A 17,752-nucleotide genomic window follows, 5' to 3' on the forward strand; every position below is an offset into this window, starting at 1 on the left:
AACAGGCTTGGTCCAGGACACAGTGGCTTCTACAGTGATCAGGGCAGCCATTTCTCCTGGTCTGTGCCTCCAGTCTCACGCCCAGGGCAGACAGATGCAGTGAGCCAGTCCTCCCCCACTCACCCCGCGCATCCTGGTCCCTCCTGCCTCCCAGTATCCAAATCCCACATCAACATAAGGAAGAGGTGAGGTATTCCAAAGGAGGCCTGGGGCACCAGTGCTTTGGAGAAGATTCCGGGGCAGCTAGGCCCTAAATTCACCCCACCTCTCTGACAGGTCTGGGCCTCGAGGCAAACACAGAGCTGGCACCAAGCCTCAGGGCTACAAGTGAGGACATCCTGCTATCCGGCCCTTCAGGACCAACTTCTGGAACAGCTGGTTCCTCATCCAGGGATGGGCCCCACCAAGGTCAGAGCCTGCTCAAGTCACACCCTTAGCACTGTCTCTATGTGGCTCATCTGGTCCCACGTCTTGCCACCCCTACTGTGGGACAGGAAGCAGCCCTTCGACTGAGTCTCCAGGTGAGGAGGACAGGGGTGCTGGCTGGCATTACCTGTGAGTCATCTGGGCAGCGCCAGGGCTGCCGCAGCAAGGCCCACGCCTCCATACCCTGGCCAAGATGGCCTCCTCTCTGCTTGAAGAGCGTGAGCTTGGGTGCAACTGATGCGGCCATGAGCTCACAGCCCGCTCTGCAAGGCGCCTCGGGAGAGGTTTTGTTTTCTATACCCGTCCTTACCATGCCTAACCAAGAGGTGGAATGACCTGTCCCTTTTTGGCAGCAGTAACAGTAATCTGTCACACCTCACGTTTGTATGCATCTCTGTGATACATAAAGTGCTCTATTTCACCCTGCACAGCTACTCAAGGTAGCCAGGAAGCAAAAGCACACAACGGGTCATGGGGCTCCATGAGCCTACACAAAGAGGGCCCACACTGCCCAGAACCTCTGAATCTCTGGCCACATCCTAGAGACCAGGCCACAGCCCCTATTTAAAATCCTCCACCTACCCCAGGGTGCCCACAGCAGGGGTGCCGGTGGATTCAATGTCTGGATAGTGCCAGGCAGTGCCCCTGGGAGGGCTGGAGACCACAACTGGGCTGTCCAAACCGCTAGAGGTTCCAGAAGCTGGTGATCACCCCAACTCAGTGAGCCTCAGAGAGAGTCGGGGGCCGTGGGGCTGGTCGCAGCCCGTCCCGCCCATCACTCAGGCCGGCGCTGCGTGCGCTGCCTCCGCCTCTGCATGGCCTCACGCAGGGCCTCCAGCAGCCGCTCCTGGTTGTTGCAAATGTTGTACTGCGTCAGGTGGAGCAGCTTGTCCATGTCCTCCAGGCTGTAGGTCACCTTCGAGTAGTGGTAGGGGGAGTCGGATGCAGACAGGTTCACCTCCCCAGCCGCCTGCTCCTCGGCTGTCCGCCGGACCCCTGTGGGGAGAGTGCAGCCCGGCCATGGGGGATGCCCGCTGGGGGTGGAGGATGGGTTTGGGGTTCACCTGGGGGGAGACACAGAGGAGGGAGGTTGTGGCTCACCGGGGGCAGAGTGGTCCCTGAAGGAGGCGTTGACCAGAGGGAAGTGCAGCACGGCAGGGATGTCAGGGCGGGTGGGGTCCGAGAAGAGGTGGCACTCTTGGGGCTGGCACTGCTCCTCAGGGCTGGGCGAGATGGGCGGGAACAGGATGCCCTGCTCCTGGCAGAACCGACCCAGAAGCTGCAGCTGCTGCAGGGTGGGCAGAAGTGGGCTCAGCAGGAGGGCCCCATGGGCTCCCAGTGTCCTCCACACTGGACTGACTATAAGTGGAGGTCTGCTAAGACACCAAGTCAGACACTAGTGGACCCAGCAGGCCAGGGAAATGCTCTAAACTGGGCAGCCCTTCTGCAGCAGCTCCTTTGGGTTCAATGAAGCTGGGCTGCTAACAACACCCAGGTTCTGCCACTGGGAGGCAAAAATCCTTCCTGGGACCCACACAGAAACTCTAAACCAAAGAGTCTCAAAGATCCAGGACCCAACAGGGGTACAGATGCAGCAAAGGAGACCCAAATAGGAAATACATTTTAAAACCTCGCCAGCTTCCTGAGCAGAGTAAGTTCCCTGGGGGGAGAGTTCATAGAATTCACAGCCTTTCATTCATGTGGTGTTGCAGTCACAAAGGGAAGCTGGCCCAGAAACCGGAGTCAGGATGTCAGACCACCTGAGGTCAGGCCTAGGGTTGCCCCACCTCCCAACCCTGCCCACAGCCCACCTGGAAGGCTCCATGGAGATTGTAATCTAGCGACAGGATGAGGTCCACATCCCGTGTGGGCGGCAGGAGGGGTGGGCAGCTGGTATTGACAAGGTACCCAACATCCAGCAAGCAAAGGTAGGGCTCTGCAGGTGTCAGCTCGTTGGGGAGGCCGTCCAGTTTGGTAGCTGGAAAGGTTGGGGAATCGGGTGGGGAAGAGCTGTCACCGGTGCTGAGGGCACCAGCCCGTCTAGCCTAATGTTGCTGCTAGGAGGAGGCTCGTCCCTCTGGCTCCTGCTCTCTGCTGCCAAAGCACAGCCTCAACTCCCAAGGTCTCACAGATGGGCCCTGACCCCAGCATAAGGAAAAGAAGAGTGGCTCTTGCTCCAAGTAACCCAGAGAACTGAGCTCAGAGGGCGTGGGGCCGAGGGACAGGAGAGAGTGGATGTCTGATCAGGAACCTAAGGCTCAGATGGCCATGGGAAGATTTGCGAGAGCAGGGACCTTTCCAGGCAGAAAAGTGAGGATGCTGGAAATAGTCCTTGTGGAAGGAGAAGCCACGTAGGAAATTGTGGGTGGCCTGGGCAAGTGGACGCCGCGTCAGAAGGTCGGTGAAAACCTCCGCTATCCTGCCGGCCACCGTGGGAGGCTCTTCTATCTTCAGAAGGGGGACCTGCTCCTTGTCTGCAGTCAAAAAGGGCAAAGGGACCCTCAGATCTTTATTCCAGCCTCTGCGGACTCACAAAATTTGAGAGTCACCCCCATGCTCCCCACAAGCTGCCTCTCCCATCCTGGTGAAAGAACCCAGGCACCTACCCAGGCTGGCCCGAGCTTGTGCCCAGCGGTCCCAGAACTGGCTGGGCTCGGATGACCAGTATAGGCTGTCCTGGAGGTTGGCTGCATACAGGTTGCTCCAGATACCTGAGCAGGAGACCCAAGAGGAAAGGAGTCCCCCACGTCGCCACAACCAGACCCTTCCCACCACCCATCAGGGCCAGGACACGACTGAGCCGAGACAGTCGACCCCACCATCTTGCCCAGGCCCATTCTCCCCAAGTCCCCAGCTTCTCCCACCTCCCAGATCCCCTCACCTTCCAGGAAGCAGATGCGGGACTCAGGAAGCTGTTTTGTCAGGCGCCCCATGAAGAACTCAGAGCCGAAGAGCTCGGAGGGGATGAAGGCACCGTACTTGGGAAAGCCGACCTCGTAGGGGGAGAACTCACACCACTCTGTGAAGAACCACACACCCTCATGGTGGGGCCCGGAACCTGAGGACCCTCAGGCCCAACACACCCACCACGGGCCCCGTGTCAGGCAGCCTTGTTATCAGGAGGCTCAGCTCTGTTGCTGGCTGGCACCCCGAGCGAGGACCCACGGCCCCGGCCTCTGTCCCAAAGCCCGAGTGACTCTGGTGGGATGACAGGCTCAGCAGAGGGGGTGTAACGCCCACCTTCACACACAGGCTGGGCTGCCTCTCACTCCGCCGACTGTGAGAGCACAGGTCTTGGCTCCAGCACTACTCACCCCCAAATTCAAAGGTGGTCAGATTCTGTTCCTTGGTGTTGAGAGCACAGTAGATGGGCAGGGGGTTCTGGCCTCGACTCAGGGCCTCCCGCTGGTCTGAGAGCTTGTGGTCATGAGGCTAGGGGAAAGGAATGAGAACTTAATGCCATGGTCTCCTGGGGCCTCTCCTGCCCCCTACTGCCCAGAGCTGCTCCCTATCTCCAGACCATGCCCGGTCTGGCTTTGGCCACCCGACCCTGCCCTGCCCTTGCCCATACCTCGTCATGTAGTAGCGCCTCGTTGATGAGGGCCCACAGGTTGGTGAAGCAGGCCGGGTGGCCCAGGCGGGCGCGCTCAGCCAGCTCCTGCTGGTACCGCAGTAGCTGCCTGGGGGCTAGCACACCCAGCTTGCTCTTGGTCACCTGGGTCTTCAGTGACTCGATGGGCCCAGCCAGATCCTTCTGAGACCACTCTGGATCCTCGTAGAGGTTGGCCAAAGCCCTGGGAAATGCCAAAGCCGGAGGGATTGTCACCAGAAGCCCACTGCATGCCTTGGGCTCTATTTTAGGGCAGCAACTGGAAAGACACCTTCCACGGTCCCCTGGAGCACCTTTCTAATTGGGTCAGAGAGGCCTGTGGAGTTTAATAGAACCTTACCGCTGCCCCCCTCCTGCCACAGCCCAGCTAGCCACCTGTAGGCTCCTGTACTCAAGCTCACCAGGTGGAGCCCGAGGCCCCCGTGATGTAGGAGACACAATCCAAGAGGCCAAGCGCCTTTAGGCCAGCCAGCTGCCCATACAGTGAGGTCATGGCCCGGATGCCACCACCAGTGGCCATAACAGCAACCACTGGGATCTAGAAGAGAAGACAACGGGGCTCGAAGAAGCCCTAGCGAGAAGCCGGTCAAGCCACAGGAAGAGGTGGTAGCAATCCAAGGGACCACTCAGCTCACCCACAGCTCAACCTGGTCAAGATCTAACTGGGGCTCCTGGGACCAGTTCTAGTCAGACACAAAGAGGGTCTAGTCGGAAGTGGGCTTGCAAGGGTCAGGCCTGTCTGGTTTTAAGAACTCAGAAAAAATGGACAGGTTCCAGGCTTCATCTCCACACCTAACCCCTAAGGAGTCTGGTGATTACTTTCTTGAAGCCCCAGGGTCACCTCAAAAGTCTCCCACATAGCCACTCCGCTCCCTCTTTCAGGAAGAGGTCATTTCCCTAGGAGCGGCCCCAGTCTGACCTGAACCTCCAGGGACTGCCCCAGGCTGGCAGGGGGCCCTGAGGCTGTACATCTCTCTAGTCAGTCACCCAGAGCCCAGCCTCAGCACCTGGACCAGGCCGAGGACCAAGAACAATGAGAAGGCAGGTTAGCCCAGTGGGGAAGCTCACAGGCTCCTGGTGACTCAGGCCATGCTCTGCATTTGATGCAGTCAAGCTCCTGACAACATCAAATGCAGGAGGCAGAGCAGGCTAGGCACCAGTGCTGGTCTGGTTAGGGCACAACCGGTGCCAGCATCTGGGACAGCTCCCCAGTCCCACACAGTCCCCAGACCTCATCTTCCCGCAGGTCTCTGTCCAGCTGCAGGGCCTGCTGCAGGGCCTTGGCCACCACCTGCTTCCTCCTGCTCAGGAACGCCTGCTCCTCAGCACAGGGCCCGCAGCCCAGCCGCACAGCCAGGTCCCTGGGTCTGGTGGGAAGGAAGGGACCATGAAGCAGCTCCTGGGATCATCAGAGAACGAAACTGGGCCTGCCCTGAAAAGCTCACCACCATCCTTCTCACCTCTCTTCTCCCCAACCCTCACCCCACCTCTGGTGTCCTGACTGAAGGGTGATGAGTAGATGTGAGGGGAGAAGACGACCCCAGACCCTGGTGGGGACATCCTTGGGGAAGCAGCGCTGCAGAGCCACAGACCAGGAAAGCGGTGGGACCCAACACCATCAATCTGCTTCCACCTCGCAGCCCCTCTCCCTCACCCACCCAGAAACGGCTCCAGAGGGGGCAGAAATGACGTTCCCGCCTCTTCCTTGTGGGATCTGACCTCTCATCCTGCGGCTGGCCAGTGCGGGTGACTCCGCCTGTCTCCTGCAGCTCAGCTGAGGCCCACCCACAACGGCTGCCCCACAAGGGGTGTGACTGCCCTTTCTCTGGGCTTCCTTGCCTGCTCTGCACCTCTAACCACTCTCCTGCCTTGCATCTGTTTTCCCAGCCAAACATTTCTCAAGTGCCTCCCAGGTACCAGGCACCAGGCACCAGGCTAGGTACACACCCCTCTGGCTGAATCAAGAATGAGAGTAAAAAGTCAGCAAGAGCCTTCATCTGCCAAACCTCCCGCACCTCACATGCCACATGGGAGCAAACCCCTGAGCCTCTGAGAGAACTGTCAGGGGCCCGTCCCGCTAGGGGCTGCCTTGAGTCCTCTCCTCCAGGCTGAGTGCCCGGCAGCTGTCCCCCGTGACTCTCCCCGGTGCCCAGGTGGCCCAGGCTGAGTGCCCGGCAGCTGTCCCCCATGACTCTTCCACTGCCCAGGCGGCCTCTCACCCTTCTTCATTTTTCAGCTCCACTTTCATCAAGGGCTCCTAAAAACCATGAACACTCCAGTCATGAAGATGGGTCACCCCACTCCCCTCACCCCAGCCCCATTCACATCCCGATGCGCCCTTGGGCCCCAGCCATCTCCACAGGGGCCAGGCCTGAGGACCCCTCTCCCCTGGCCTGGCCCTTGTCCAGGGCGGGGGCCAAGGACAGGAGCCGCTACAGCAGGACAGGTCCTCAAGGACTGCTCCCACAATGTGTGTCTGGCTTTCTTCCTCCGGTGACCAGTACCTGGGATGTAGGGAAGACGAGTCGCACCACTTGGCCAGAGGGCAGAGCCCTCAGGGGCACCTTTAGCTGCTCTTGGGGGGCATCCTGCAGGGAGGATGAAGAGGACCTAAGACCCTCTACCCTTCCGTCCCAGCACAGCCTCACAGATTGCCCTAGGAGTGATCAAGAAACAGCAGGAAGGGGACAGAGGGCCGAGGTCACCCCACACCTCCCAGGCTGCCTGACCGCCGGGGGTGCCGGGAGAAGCTGGGGGTGAAGACAGAGATGGCACCCAGGCTGAAGCGGGCGCTACCTGCAGGTGAATACTCAGCTCCTGCTCCCAGCAGGCTGGCCAATGGAAGTGGAAGGAGCCGGCGCCCACGAAGGCCTCCTGTGGACCCTCACAGGACCCGGGAACCACAAGCTGAACTCTACTCTCCGACTCTGGAAGCAGGAACCAGAGCAGAGAGGCTAGGAATGGGATCTCAGCCCACAGAGGCCCCTGTCTCACTTAAGGGGTCTGGAATGAGGGTGGGGGCATGCCCCTCCCCCTACTGAGATGGTAGTCTGGCCCAGAGCTAGGCTTGGAGGTGGGCCCCCACCGCAGCCCTCTGAGGACTGAGGGGAAAAGCCCCAGTGGGGATGCATCCCTGCCCCCTGCTCCTGACCAAGAGTTGGGGGCGACGAGTACAAGGTCCCCTCAGAAAGGGGACAACAAAGGCTGAGAGCCGGGGGGCTATCCCAGTGGGTCCCAGCAGGTCAGGGACTCACCCTGCAGGTCCCCTGCCTTCTCCAGTCGAACATGCAAGCAGGAGAGCTCCCGGGCCTGGGTGTGAAGAGAGCCGCTCAGACTCGAGCCCCTCCCCTGTAGAGACCCCACCCTGTCTCAGGACTCCGGTTCTTGCTCCTGACACCTTTTCACCTTGGCCCTGAGTGACCAAACATTTGCTTGGGGTGGGATCCTCTTGAACTGAAATCCCAGGGCCCCCCAACACCTGCACCCAACCCCCGCGGTGGGCCTGAGCTTCAGGCCGGGAGGAGGGCAAGCAGACGGTATGGTGGGGTGGTGGTGGGGTGTTCTAGACTCACCACTAGGATGCCATTGCTGAAGAGGCACTCAGCACCATCAGTCCTGGAAAGAGCCCCCAGTGACCCTCAGCAGGAATCCACATCCCCAGGTTCTCACCCCTCAAGGAAACCCGGGATTTCCTCCTCTACCCCAGACACCTCCCAGGGAAGGGGTGTCAGCTCTGGGTGTGCTGGGCTCTGTCCTTCCCAGAAGGGATCACTCCCACCTGGGAACTGCCCCACAGCCCGACTCACAGATTCTGCAGCCGAAATTCAACTTCCAGGCGTTCCTCACCCTGGAGGGAGAAAGAAGCAAGTTAGAAACAGTGAGGGGAGAGGGAGAGAGAGAGAGAAAGAGAAAGAGAGAGAGAGAGAGAGAGAGAGAGAGAGAGAGAGAGTGTGTGTGTGTGTGTGTGTGTGTGTGTGTGTGTGTGTGAATCCCCCACACACCTGGGCTACAGTCCCAGCAGTGAGGAGAGTTACTGTCCACCCTCCCTGGACTGCTCCAAGAACCCTGCCCTTGGCTTAGGGGCCAAGACAGAGGTGGGGACAAGACTGCCCAGTAGCTCCTGGCTGACAGAGCCTCTGGGACTCCCGGATCACTCACTGGAGAAGAGAGACGTGAACCTGGTGACCCTCCAAAGCAGCCCCTCCATGGGCCAAGGCCCTCCACAGCCCTGCACACAGCCTTACCTGAGGGCTCAGTGAGAAGCTCTCGCGCCGGGACTCCCCAGCCCGCAAGGTCCCCACGTCAAATAGCACTGACAACACGGGGTCATCCGTGGTCAGAAGGTCCTGGTCAAAGACTCTAAGATACACGATGTTCTGAAAGGGAAATAGAGTGAGGGGGCTGTAGGAAGAGGGGGTGAGGCAGGGAACAAGGGGCTGGGAGGCAACAGTAGGGGCAGCGAGCGGGGCCAGGACTGACGCCCATCCACCTTGATCTGGCTATGGATTCGGAAGTGAAAGCTCTGATTCCAGACGGGGTTTCTGCAGTTCTTGACTGTGCGCGTCTGCAGCTGGTGGCTGGAGGCCGTGGGTAGCCACAGGGTCACGTAGCAGTCAGAGGAGGTCACTGTGGGGAGAAAGCAAGGGTGACGGCCAAGACTCCCTCCCAGCCCAGCCGCCCAGAGCCCGCATCCTTCCATCACTGCAGCCCCAGAAGACCCAGAGAACGGGGCTGGTCAGGAGGCAGGGGCCTGACCTTGACATTCCATCCACTGCCTCCTCTCTGTACCCTCAAGGAGCCCCCACACACCCAGCCTACTTGCGTCTCGCCCCAACACCCTGGCTGGGTCTGAAGTTGCAAAACCACTGACTCCCCAGGCCCAGCACTCACCGAGGTCCTTGGAGGGCAGGCCATGGGCCTGCAGGACACGAATGGTGAGTAAGCAGGTCCCAGGCACCTTTGCCTGCAGAGGATGGAGAAACAGGCTTATGGCCAGCTGGTGGGCCCAAAAGGGAGGCTGGGATGACACCTTGAGGCCTAATCTTGAACCAAAAGGACCAGCCCTGCCCAGTCCTGGGCCCATCCTCCCCCAACCAGAGTCCTGAGCCAAAAGGTGGCTGCGGTATCTCCTGATGACGCCTGCCAACACTTACACAACACTCTGCACCGGCTCCGGTCCAAGGGCTTGATGCAGCCTAACTCGATTTAATCACACAGCCATTCTGTGCGTGGGGACTACTTATTATGACCAAACCCACAAGGAAATAGAAGTGCTTGCCTGAGATCGGGGCCAGGACTAGACCAGGCTAGCTCGACTTGTGCTCTCAACCCCCACACTTCCCTTCAGTTCCCGATATAGTACCCTTACTCTTTCTACCCCACATCCCCGGCTCCCCTTTACTAAGCAGTCTCATCTTGGGTAGCAGGGGCCCCAGGGTGGCAGAGGTGGTGAGGAGGCTACAGAGGGAAGGAAAGAGGTATGGTGGGCCTCTGCCTGGCCTTGGTCCCCCTAATGGAGCTGTTCCCATACTCCCCATCCCTGGCCAGAAGTTCTGGAAATGGGCTCTCCACTGGTCTAAGGACAGCAGTGATCAGCTCACCCACAGGCTGACTGGTCCTCCAGGTCCTCCAAGGACAGGCTAAAGATGGTCCCCATGTGGCTCCATCCAGACCCACAACCCTGGATCTGGGGATTGGACACCCTGTGCTAATCCATTCTTCCCCTGGCCTTCAGCCCTGCCTCAGAAGGGCCCTGATGGAGTCCAGGGGCAGAGCTGGGGAAGCTCATCCATCACTGTCAACCCTGGGGCCCCCACACCCCCAAGCAACTGAGTCAGAAGCAATGCCAGAGCAGCCGCTGCCTCTGGGGCCCCAGAACAGCAGCTGGGAGCCTGAGTTCTCAGGGCCTGAATCCACCATGCCAGGGAGCTCTTCCTGGAGCCCATCTCTAGGACAGGAAGAACAATGAATGATCCTTCATCCCAAGACCCTGCCTCTTCCCTGGCTTCTGCTCCCCACCACGGTCCAAGGCTGGCAAACACCTGGAGAAGCCCACCACTCCCTAAAGAAACAGCGCTAACCAGGCTGCAGGAACCAGTGACCTACTGGGTCTTACCAGAGCCATGAGGCAGCGTCCTCAGGAGGGAGTAATGGCAGTGTCTGCAAGACTGAGGACTGGCAGCTTTACCGCCCAGAGCCAGTGATGTCCCAGAGGGCCCCAAGCTCCTCCCATTCCCAGCCACCTCTGCCCCACCCAAGCCCCACGCCCACTCCTGGACCAGCCACCTGTCCAGGATATGAGACACCTTAAATCTACACGAGCCACTGATGCCCTCCTGATGGGGGCTCAACACCCCTGAACCCCCATTCTATCCAGCCTCGCCCCAGCCCTACTCTCCCTGCCTGGACCGTGACGAGGGCCCCTGGAGAGCTGTCAGAGGCTGAGCAGGAGGCTGGAGGTGGGGTGGGGGTGCAGGAGGGACTGCTAAGGTCTGGAAAGTGGGGAGCAGGCCCCAGGGCAGTGGCAGACCTAAGAGCCATGTCCCCCATCACAGGCCTTTTCCCACCCTCCTGGTGCTGGTGTGACAGAACCACTTGGTCTTGACAGGAGCGCTGGTTGATCTGAGAGCGCCCCGGGCCAAAGTATAACCAGGCAGGGCTGTGGCTTGTTCTATGAAACAAGCCCTTCAAAGCTGCATGCCAGGGAATTCCCTGGTGGTCCAGTAGCTGAGACCCCATGCTTCCGCTGAAGGGTCACACGGTCATTCCTGGTCAGGGAACCAAGATCATACATACTGGGCAGCCAAAACATAAAATGTGCTTGTTGTGAGAGAAACAATGGTGACCCCCAGGACCCCAGACCCCACCAGCTGCCCTAGAGCTGGAGGAGAACAAACAGGTGCAGAGTGAAGCTAGGAAGAGCTTTGCGGGCTCTGAGCCCATGAGCTCCACGCCACTGTTACAGCAAGGCTGGGGTCGGCCTGAATGCCCCAGAGAGGCTGTGATGGCTGTGGTGGACAGAGGGGTCTTGTCCACGGACCCCAGCCTAGACCCAGTCCTCCCCTCAACTACCATCACTCCAGAATGTTCACCTGTACCTTCCAGCTCTCAGCAGACCACAGAAGGCAACTGCGAGGGACTCTCAGCACACTTGAGTCATCGATGCCTTTTATTGAACACTTCCTCTGCCATCCTCACAGACAGCACCCCCAGCACCCCGTGAGGTAGCAACCATCATTATCTCTGTTTTAAAGACAGGACACCACTGTTGTGAGGCAGTAAGTGGCACAAGGTCATGGGTCATGGCGCTGATGAGAGGTTACGCAGTCCCCTCCACTTCCAGAACAGGATGCTGCCTCACCTGGGTGCCAGCTTCCTGGGAGCTCATACCCAGACCTGCCCGGCACCTCCTGGTCCTCCAAGCCACCTCCCAAGCTTCTGCAGCTGACCCTAAGCCCGACTTGGCTGACAACCAGCACCTCTGGCTCTAAGCTGCCTCTAGAGTTGACCAGCCTGGGAGAGGTGTGGCCTTTTCCACGGGTAGTTCTTGGTGATATTCACCAGGGCTCGGTCAGTTGAGGCCCGAGACCTTAGTGAGGGAGTCAAGCAGCTGGAAGTAACTGTACTTGAGGTCATATTCCATGTCGTACCAGAAATTCACTATAGGGGAAAACAGAAACCGGAGCACAAGGGTCCCCCTTCTGACTTAGACTCTCCACTTCCCCACCCACCCCCAGTGACCTGGGCCGCCCCTTACCAGCAATGCAGCCATGGGACTGCTGGACGTGGTGGAACCACAGGGCCGGCAGGTAGAGCATCTCACCCGCCCGCACTGTGCAGCGAAGCGCCTGGGCCTGGCAGTAACTGGGGTACCGGGCCAGATCTGGAGCCAAAGGGTCCAGGGGGATCCATGGCACCTGCGGACACGGCAGACTCCAGGGAGCAGGCCCAAAGCTCCCAGGCTCCGAACTCTGTCCCTGGAAGTAAATGCCCCGGGCCCTGCCCTGCTCAGCACTGCGAAGCCCAGATGAAGGGATTCTTCAGCAAAGCGCCACCTTCCCATCTCTTTAGTGCCTGTTCCTCAGAGTCCAGGCTCCTTGCCTCCCCTCTCCCGGGGCCCAGGAACAAGGCAGACACCTTCTCCATGGCCTCTTCATCCACCATCCTGAATGAGCCCTCTTCAGTTAGCTGATAGGTTGCCTGTGTGTACAGTTCTGAAACCAGAGGGAGAAAGTCTGAGGATCCTCGAAAGGCCTGGGGTGTGCCCACCACTCCCTCGTGTTCCGAGTGCAGGGGCACGGGGGCCAGGGGTCCTAGTGCAGTGGAGATGCTGTGTCCCCCGCCCGCCCGGGGCTCCCCACTGCCCTCCCTCCACCACGGGGCTCCCTGGCCCCTCCCAGGCTGTATCCCCTACCATAGGGGATGAAGGGCCGGTCACTGGGTGGATGCAGCAGGAAGTGCTTCTCTCCTGAGACCACACAGTAGAGGTTCTCATAATGGTCCTTATGCACTGCCAACAGAGGGCCCAGCAGGCAGGGTTATGAGGAGCGGGCCACAGGAGGGCACAGACGACTGCGCTCGGGGCCCTGCACCCCAAGAAAGCTTATGATGTGACAGAAGAGCACACGGAGTCATAGCAGGCTCAAGGGGGTGCCATGATGGGAGTCTGGCAGGCCTTCGGGCATCTCCAATCTCTGCCTGCCAGGGACTAGACACTCGCTAGGCCCTGGGCTCATCTTCACCAAGAGGGAAATTCACACAAACAGGCTTCTTGTGAGTCCACCCTGACTCAGCTGGCCTTCAGCACTTTCTAGGGACCTAGAAGAGGCAGCGTCCCCCAGGTCCAATGCCGTGGGCATCTCCACCCACCTGGAGCTGTCAGGGAAGGCCCTCTGATGGATCTGAGCCCCAGAATCCCAGAAGAAATTTTAAAGATCAGGCAGTCCAATTTCCATCCAAGGTCAGCCTTCCACTCTGCACCTCATCTTCCTCCCCACAACCTCCTCCCCTGCTCTGCACTCCCGACGCCTACACGATGTTACTGCAGCTGCCTCTCCCAGCCAGAAGTTCACAGCATCAGGCATCTTCCCTGTGGGTCAGAGGACAGAGCGCGAGTTAGGAGAGGCCAGGCTGGGAGTCACCAGCAGTGATCTTGGGTGGGGAGCAGTGGGGTCCCAGGGGAAGAGCAGGGAGAAGGGGCAGAGGTGGGCAAGCATGGCAAGGGACCTGTCCCCTGGGGCAGGTGGAAGAGCAGCAATCTTCAGTGTTCATCAAAATGAAGTCAAGGCCTAGGGATCTGTGGGGCCGAGAATGTGGGCTGCCATCACCAAGGGGAGAGAAACAGCAAGGAGGCTGCTCCTACCCTCCCATCTCCTTCCCACAGGGGCCCCGCCTCCACTCACCCAGCGCCTCAGAGGCCCAGGGCACGTGGGGTTCCACATCAGGCAGCAGCTGGGGCAGCTCGGTGGGCAGGTTGGAGCACTGCTTCTGCACGTAGAGAACCCCAGGGTGTTGGGCTCGGCCCTCCAGGACGTCCAGCACATGGCTCAGGGGCAGACGGCGCTCAGCAGGCATCACAAAGCGGTCCCCTCGCACGGCATCCGCGTAGCCATCTGGGGTCACTGCCACACTCACCTCTGTGGAGCCCACGGTGGCTCTGGAGGAAGGGACATTCAGCTCAGCCCTGGAGGCTCCAAAGCACCGCCCACACCCTGCCCAGGGCAGCCCCCACCTGAGGTAGGGGAGGGACCACTTCCGGAGGGCTGGCCAGTGCTGCAGGGCATTTCGGATGATGCAGGGCCTGTTGGGGCAGACCCAGTCCCGGTAGAAGTGGAGGGGGCTGGGGGGCTCGTCCAGGTGGGGAACAGCAAGAGGCACGCTGAGCTCTGAGAGAGAGAGAGAGTTGGGGGAGGGGCTGACACCAACAGTACCCAGTGGCTGCCCCACTGCCCGCGTAAGAGATGCCCACTCCAGCAGGCCTCTGTGCCACCGAGCAAGGCCTAAGGACAGCCAGGACCCTGGACAGCCAGGAATAGAAGAATGAGGAGGGAAGTTTAAGGAAGAAAGTGTGAAACACCCATAAACACACCAGGATGTCCACAGGGCCCAACCCAAATGCTCCACGGGGCCATGTCCGGCCCTGCCCAGGGGACCCCTGGCCTTCCCACTCTGGAGTAGCCAACTTCCTGGCATCCATTAGGAAAGGCAGCCATGGAGGCAACACTGGGAGCTCCAGAGTGAGGACAGCTGAGGCCCCAAGGCCAGCGCTGCTATGAGTGGGCCAAGGATCTCTGGGAAGCACCTAAAATGCGCTCAGTCCTTGCCTTGGCATCATGCAGGTATTGAGGGATGATCCGAGCACCATCTCAAGAAGCGTACAACCTAACTGGGGAGACAAGCTGCTACGTGAAACTATCGGAGGAAAAGTAGGGGCTGAACTGTCTGCTCTGTCTGAACGAACAGCATCACCAACCTCAGACACCCAAGACTGCCGTGTGCGTGTGGGCAGACTGGTGCGCCACCTGCGCGGGTATCAGTAACGGCCCTCCGTCATCCTTAACAAAAACCTCTTTTGACTCTTCCGTCTCCCTCACTCCTGGCATCCTATTGATCATCTCTACCTGCCATTGATTCTACTACCTATGTCTCTCAAGCCACACCACACACCCCTTTCCTCTGCTGGCATCCACAAAGTTAGCTCATTTGGGTCCTCAAAGGTCACTTTGATGAGGCTTTCCTCCCTGGCCACTATTTTTAAAACTGTAACCTGCCCTCAATATCCTTATACCCCCGTTGTTTTAATTTCTATCATTTATCACCACCTTACACACTATATATTTTATTTATCCCAACTATTTATCAGTTTTTCTTGCTATAATGTTTGCTCCATGAGGACATGGATGTTTGTCTTATTCACTGATGTATCCCCAGTACCTGGAATAATAGTACCTGGCTCACAGTAGGTGCTCAGTAAGTATCTGCTTAATGGTTGAACATAAGTCTCCAACATCTTCCAGCTGGATGATTGCTGCAGTGAACTAACTGGTTTCCTTGGCTGAATTCCACTCCTTCTCAAAAATATCCCTCATCCAGGCCCCCGTCATCATCCTAAAATACAATCTCATCTTGTCACACCCTGGTAAAAAGTCCTTTGATGGCTAACCACTACTCCTGATGAAACATAGTTGGCCTTGGCACATATTCAAGGTGCTCTGTGATGAGACCCAACCTACTTTTCCAGTCTGGCTTCCTTCCGTCTGGGGCCTGCCCCTCAGCACACACGCTACTCAGGGGGTGCCCAACTTTGTTTTTGCTGCTCACACAGGAATGCCTTCCTCCTGGCTTTTACACAGAGCCTGAGGCTTCGCTGTGTCATTTTCATCCCTGCGGTCTGGCCTGAATGTCTTCGTCCCCAGTGGGCGGTTACAACACGCACTCCCAGCAGCCACTGCACTCATTTTCACCTCTGGGCTCATGGTCTCTCACGACCGCCTCTCCACACCGGTCATCTGGGCCTTGCAACAGCTGGAAAGTGAAATGGTATTAGATCAAAAATGGAAACTGAGTGGGAAGACTCTGGGGGACCCAGGAAAACTTGAAAAGGAAGTGTGCTTACTCCACTGGCTCGAAAAGCAGGATGGAACACGCCAGGCAGATATGGGAACAAGAGGGAGGAAACTGGCAATGGTCTCCCCAGTCACGCCAGCCCATCCAAGCAGTCACCTTGTGGGGCTCAATAAATCTCCCTGTTCTGTTCTGAAGTACGGTTGATTTACATAGCCACTTGTGTTATTTATTTTTCAGCCATGCCATGTGGCATGAGGGATTCTATTTCCCCAACCAGGGACTGAACCCATGCCCCCTGCACTGGGAGCGCAGTCTTATTAGCCACTGGACCACCAGCAAAGTCCCAATAAATCTCCCTATTATTCTCACTAGAATTCTTCAATTATGTGGAAACTACTTTTTTTTAACCCTTTGTATTTCCTGCCATTATTTCAGTTTCACTTTTTCACCCTTTAGAGTTCCTTTAAAGAATGGCCACTAAGGCTTCAAAGGGAGAATTTTATAAAGGACCCAAACAATTCCTTTGGTCTGACAATTCTTCTGCTAGGAATTTAACCAACAAAAGCATACATGTGCACAAAGACTCTGCTCCAGCCACACCGGCCTCCTCACTGATCCTTGGACACACCTGGCACTCTCCCACCTTACAGCATCTGACCTGCACACCCTTGCCTAGAACTCTCTTCTCTCAGAGGTGTGCTCGCGCACCCGCTTCCCTCCTTCTTCAAGCCAGTGCTCAAATGTCGCCTTGTCAGAGGCCCACCCTGACCTTCTCATTTTAACGTGTAACCTGCCCCACTGCCACATCCTGAGTCTCCTCACTCTGCTTTACTTTTTTACCCCATGCCACTTATCTTCTAACCCATTTTTTCCCCTACTGTATGGTTTATTCATCTAGTGTGCCTACAGTTAACTGTCTCTTCACTTAAAATGTAAGCTCTATGAGGGCAGAGATCTGTTTTAGTGATGTATCCTAAACATACTGAACAGAGTCTGGCACATTGCAGTGCTTACTAAATATTTGTTAAATACTCAAAGTATTGATTGCTGTATTAAAAACAAAGGGTTGAAAATAACCTAAATGCCTATCAAGAGGGGGTTAATTAAGCAAATTACAGCATTAGTACACAGATGTGGAAAAGACTGAAGATGATTGAGATGGACCTAGAAGATTTACGGAACCAGAAGAGCACGCTTAACAAGCTACCATTTGTATAAAAAGGGAGATATCCAGTCATAGGTATGTGTGTGCATATTAATAAGAGTACTGCTGGAAGGAAGCAACCTGGAATGGGAAGGAAGGACATTTACTTTACATAAGTCTTCTGGTTTTTAAACAACGTGCCCATGTTACTATTCAGTGATAAGACATTGCTTAAAAATAGAGAAAAGGGAGAGAATGAGAGGAAAAAAAATAAAAACCAAGCAAGGGATGTCTAGTACAGCCGCCTCCAATCATCCTGAAATTCTGCAGCGCTCCTGGCTTGGAGGCGTCTCCTCCTGAAGGAAGCGATCCAGCAGGGGTTCACAGAAGAAGAAACTTTAAAGACTTCACAACAGAGAAAGGTGGAAAAGGCAACAACAGAAAGCCCCAGTTACTCTGTGCGGGCTGACAGTGGGAAACAGAACAGCACGAGTCAACACTGGACCGGGCCTTGGGAATAGGTGAAGAGGCACCCCAGGAAGCCACGAAGCCGTGGGAACACGGGAGGAGGGGAGAGGAGGACCCACCCAGGGGGTTGAGGGGGCGGGGTTGCGGAAGAAGATTGATTACTGGGGCGATCCATGTGCACGAGGTTCCAAGCTCCCTGAAGACAAGAAACAGGGTGCACCCTGGTATCAGCGGCCCAGGAAGGACCAGGGCGCACCCGGCTCTGGAACCCGGTTCCCGGCAAGCCCAAGGCCACTCCCGCGTCTTGAGGTTGTTTGGCAGTCCACAAGCCAGCCCACTCACCCCTTGCCGCAGCCGGGAATTCTCGTAACTCCCTCCGCACAGCGTCCAAAGCCGCCTCCGCCATGACGCCGCCGCCGCCCCGAGGCCCCGCCCCTCCTTCCTCAAGACTCCGCCCCAGCCCCGAGGCCCCGCCCTCCCCTGCGGCCTCACGCCTGAGCTCGGGCTGCGTCCCCGAGGCCGCCCAGCGGCTGCAGTCG

The 17,752-nt window shown here is 57.8% G+C and overlaps 3 protein-coding genes across 6 annotated transcripts in view; 1 reads left to right on the forward strand and 2 right to left on the reverse strand.

Annotated features, from left to right (window-relative positions):
* Positions 1–851, forward strand: part of SPTBN5 (spectrin beta, non-erythrocytic 5) — a 51,713-nt gene extending 50,862 nt beyond the window's left edge. For both annotated transcript variants that reach the window (XM_044925195.2, XM_044925194.2), the window contains one exon: positions 277–851. In XM_044925195.2, coding sequence (XP_044781130.2) covers positions 277–437 — 161 coding nt within the window. In that variant the 3' untranslated portion in view covers positions 438–851. The remainder of the gene's footprint in view (positions 1–276) is intronic.
* LOC102398843 (cytosolic phospholipase A2 beta) lies at positions 808–12,545 on the reverse strand. Of its 3 annotated transcripts, XM_006066216.4 has the most exons (22): positions 12,450–12,545; positions 12,173–12,249; positions 11,793–11,952; positions 8,927–8,999; positions 8,526–8,662; positions 8,281–8,412; positions 7,843–7,883; positions 7,609–7,651; positions 7,291–7,345; positions 6,833–6,963; positions 6,541–6,624; positions 6,256–6,293; positions 5,268–5,403; positions 4,438–4,574; positions 3,998–4,220; positions 3,741–3,858; positions 3,308–3,445; positions 3,033–3,137; positions 2,721–2,900; positions 2,238–2,404; positions 1,528–1,714; positions 808–1,422 (listed from the first exon to the last, which is right to left on the reverse strand). In XM_006066216.4, exons 2-22 carry the CDS (start codon positions 12,190–12,192, stop codon positions 1,202–1,204), a joined length of 2,526 nt encoding a protein of 841 aa, XP_006066278.4. In that variant the 5' UTR covers positions 12,193–12,249; positions 12,450–12,545; the 3' UTR covers positions 808–1,201. The 3 variants fall into 3 exon arrangements, with proteins under 3 accessions (XP_006066278.4, XP_025151648.3, XP_006066279.4); XM_025295863.3 differs by lacking the exon at positions 1,528–1,714 and having other exon boundaries at positions 808–1,490; XM_006066217.4 differs by lacking the exons at positions 11,793–11,952; positions 12,173–12,249; positions 12,450–12,545 and adding an exon at positions 10,152–11,600.
* Positions 12,220–17,619, reverse strand: JMJD7 (jumonji domain containing 7). The gene is made up of 6 exons (XM_045162160.1): positions 17,556–17,619; positions 13,767–13,920; positions 13,438–13,691; positions 12,450–12,545; positions 12,305–12,348; positions 12,220–12,249 (listed from the first exon to the last, which is right to left on the reverse strand). The coding sequence occupies exons 1-6, from the start codon at positions 17,617–17,619 to the stop codon at positions 12,220–12,222; spliced, it is 642 nt and encodes a 213-aa protein (XP_045018095.1).
* Between the last annotated feature and the right edge of the window lie 133 nt (positions 17,620–17,752).

Source organism: Bubalus bubalis, chromosome 11 (assembly GCF_019923935.1).
Source record: "Bubalus bubalis isolate 160015118507 breed Murrah chromosome 11, NDDB_SH_1, whole genome shotgun sequence".
Lineage (NCBI taxonomy): Eukaryota > Metazoa > Chordata > Mammalia > Artiodactyla > Bovidae > Bubalus > Bubalus bubalis.

Coding starts and splice junctions, on each gene's coding strand:
- LOC102398843 (XM_006066216.4), bottom strand. CDS start 12,192: ATGAAGAGGCCATGGAGAAG. Junction 7,346..7,608: donor TCAGCAATGGCATCCTAGTG/GTGAGTCTAGAA, acceptor CTTCACACCCAG/GCCCGGGAGCTCTCCTGCTT. Junction 3,446..3,740: donor GACCACCTTTGAATTTGGGG/GTGAGTAGTGCT, acceptor GGTTCTTCACAG/AGTGGTGTGAGTTCTCCCCC.
- JMJD7 (XM_045162160.1), bottom strand. CDS start 17,619: ATGGCGGAGGCGGCTTTGGACGCTGTGCGGAGGGAGTTACGAGAATTC. Junction 13,921..17,555: donor ATTCCCGGCTGCGGCAAGGG/GTGAGTGGGCTG, acceptor TCTCTCTCTCAG/AGCTCAGCGTGCCTCTTGCT. Junction 12,349..12,449: donor CCGGCCCTTCATCCCCTATG/GTAGGGGATACA, acceptor CCACTGCACTAG/GACCCCTGGCCCCCGTGCCC.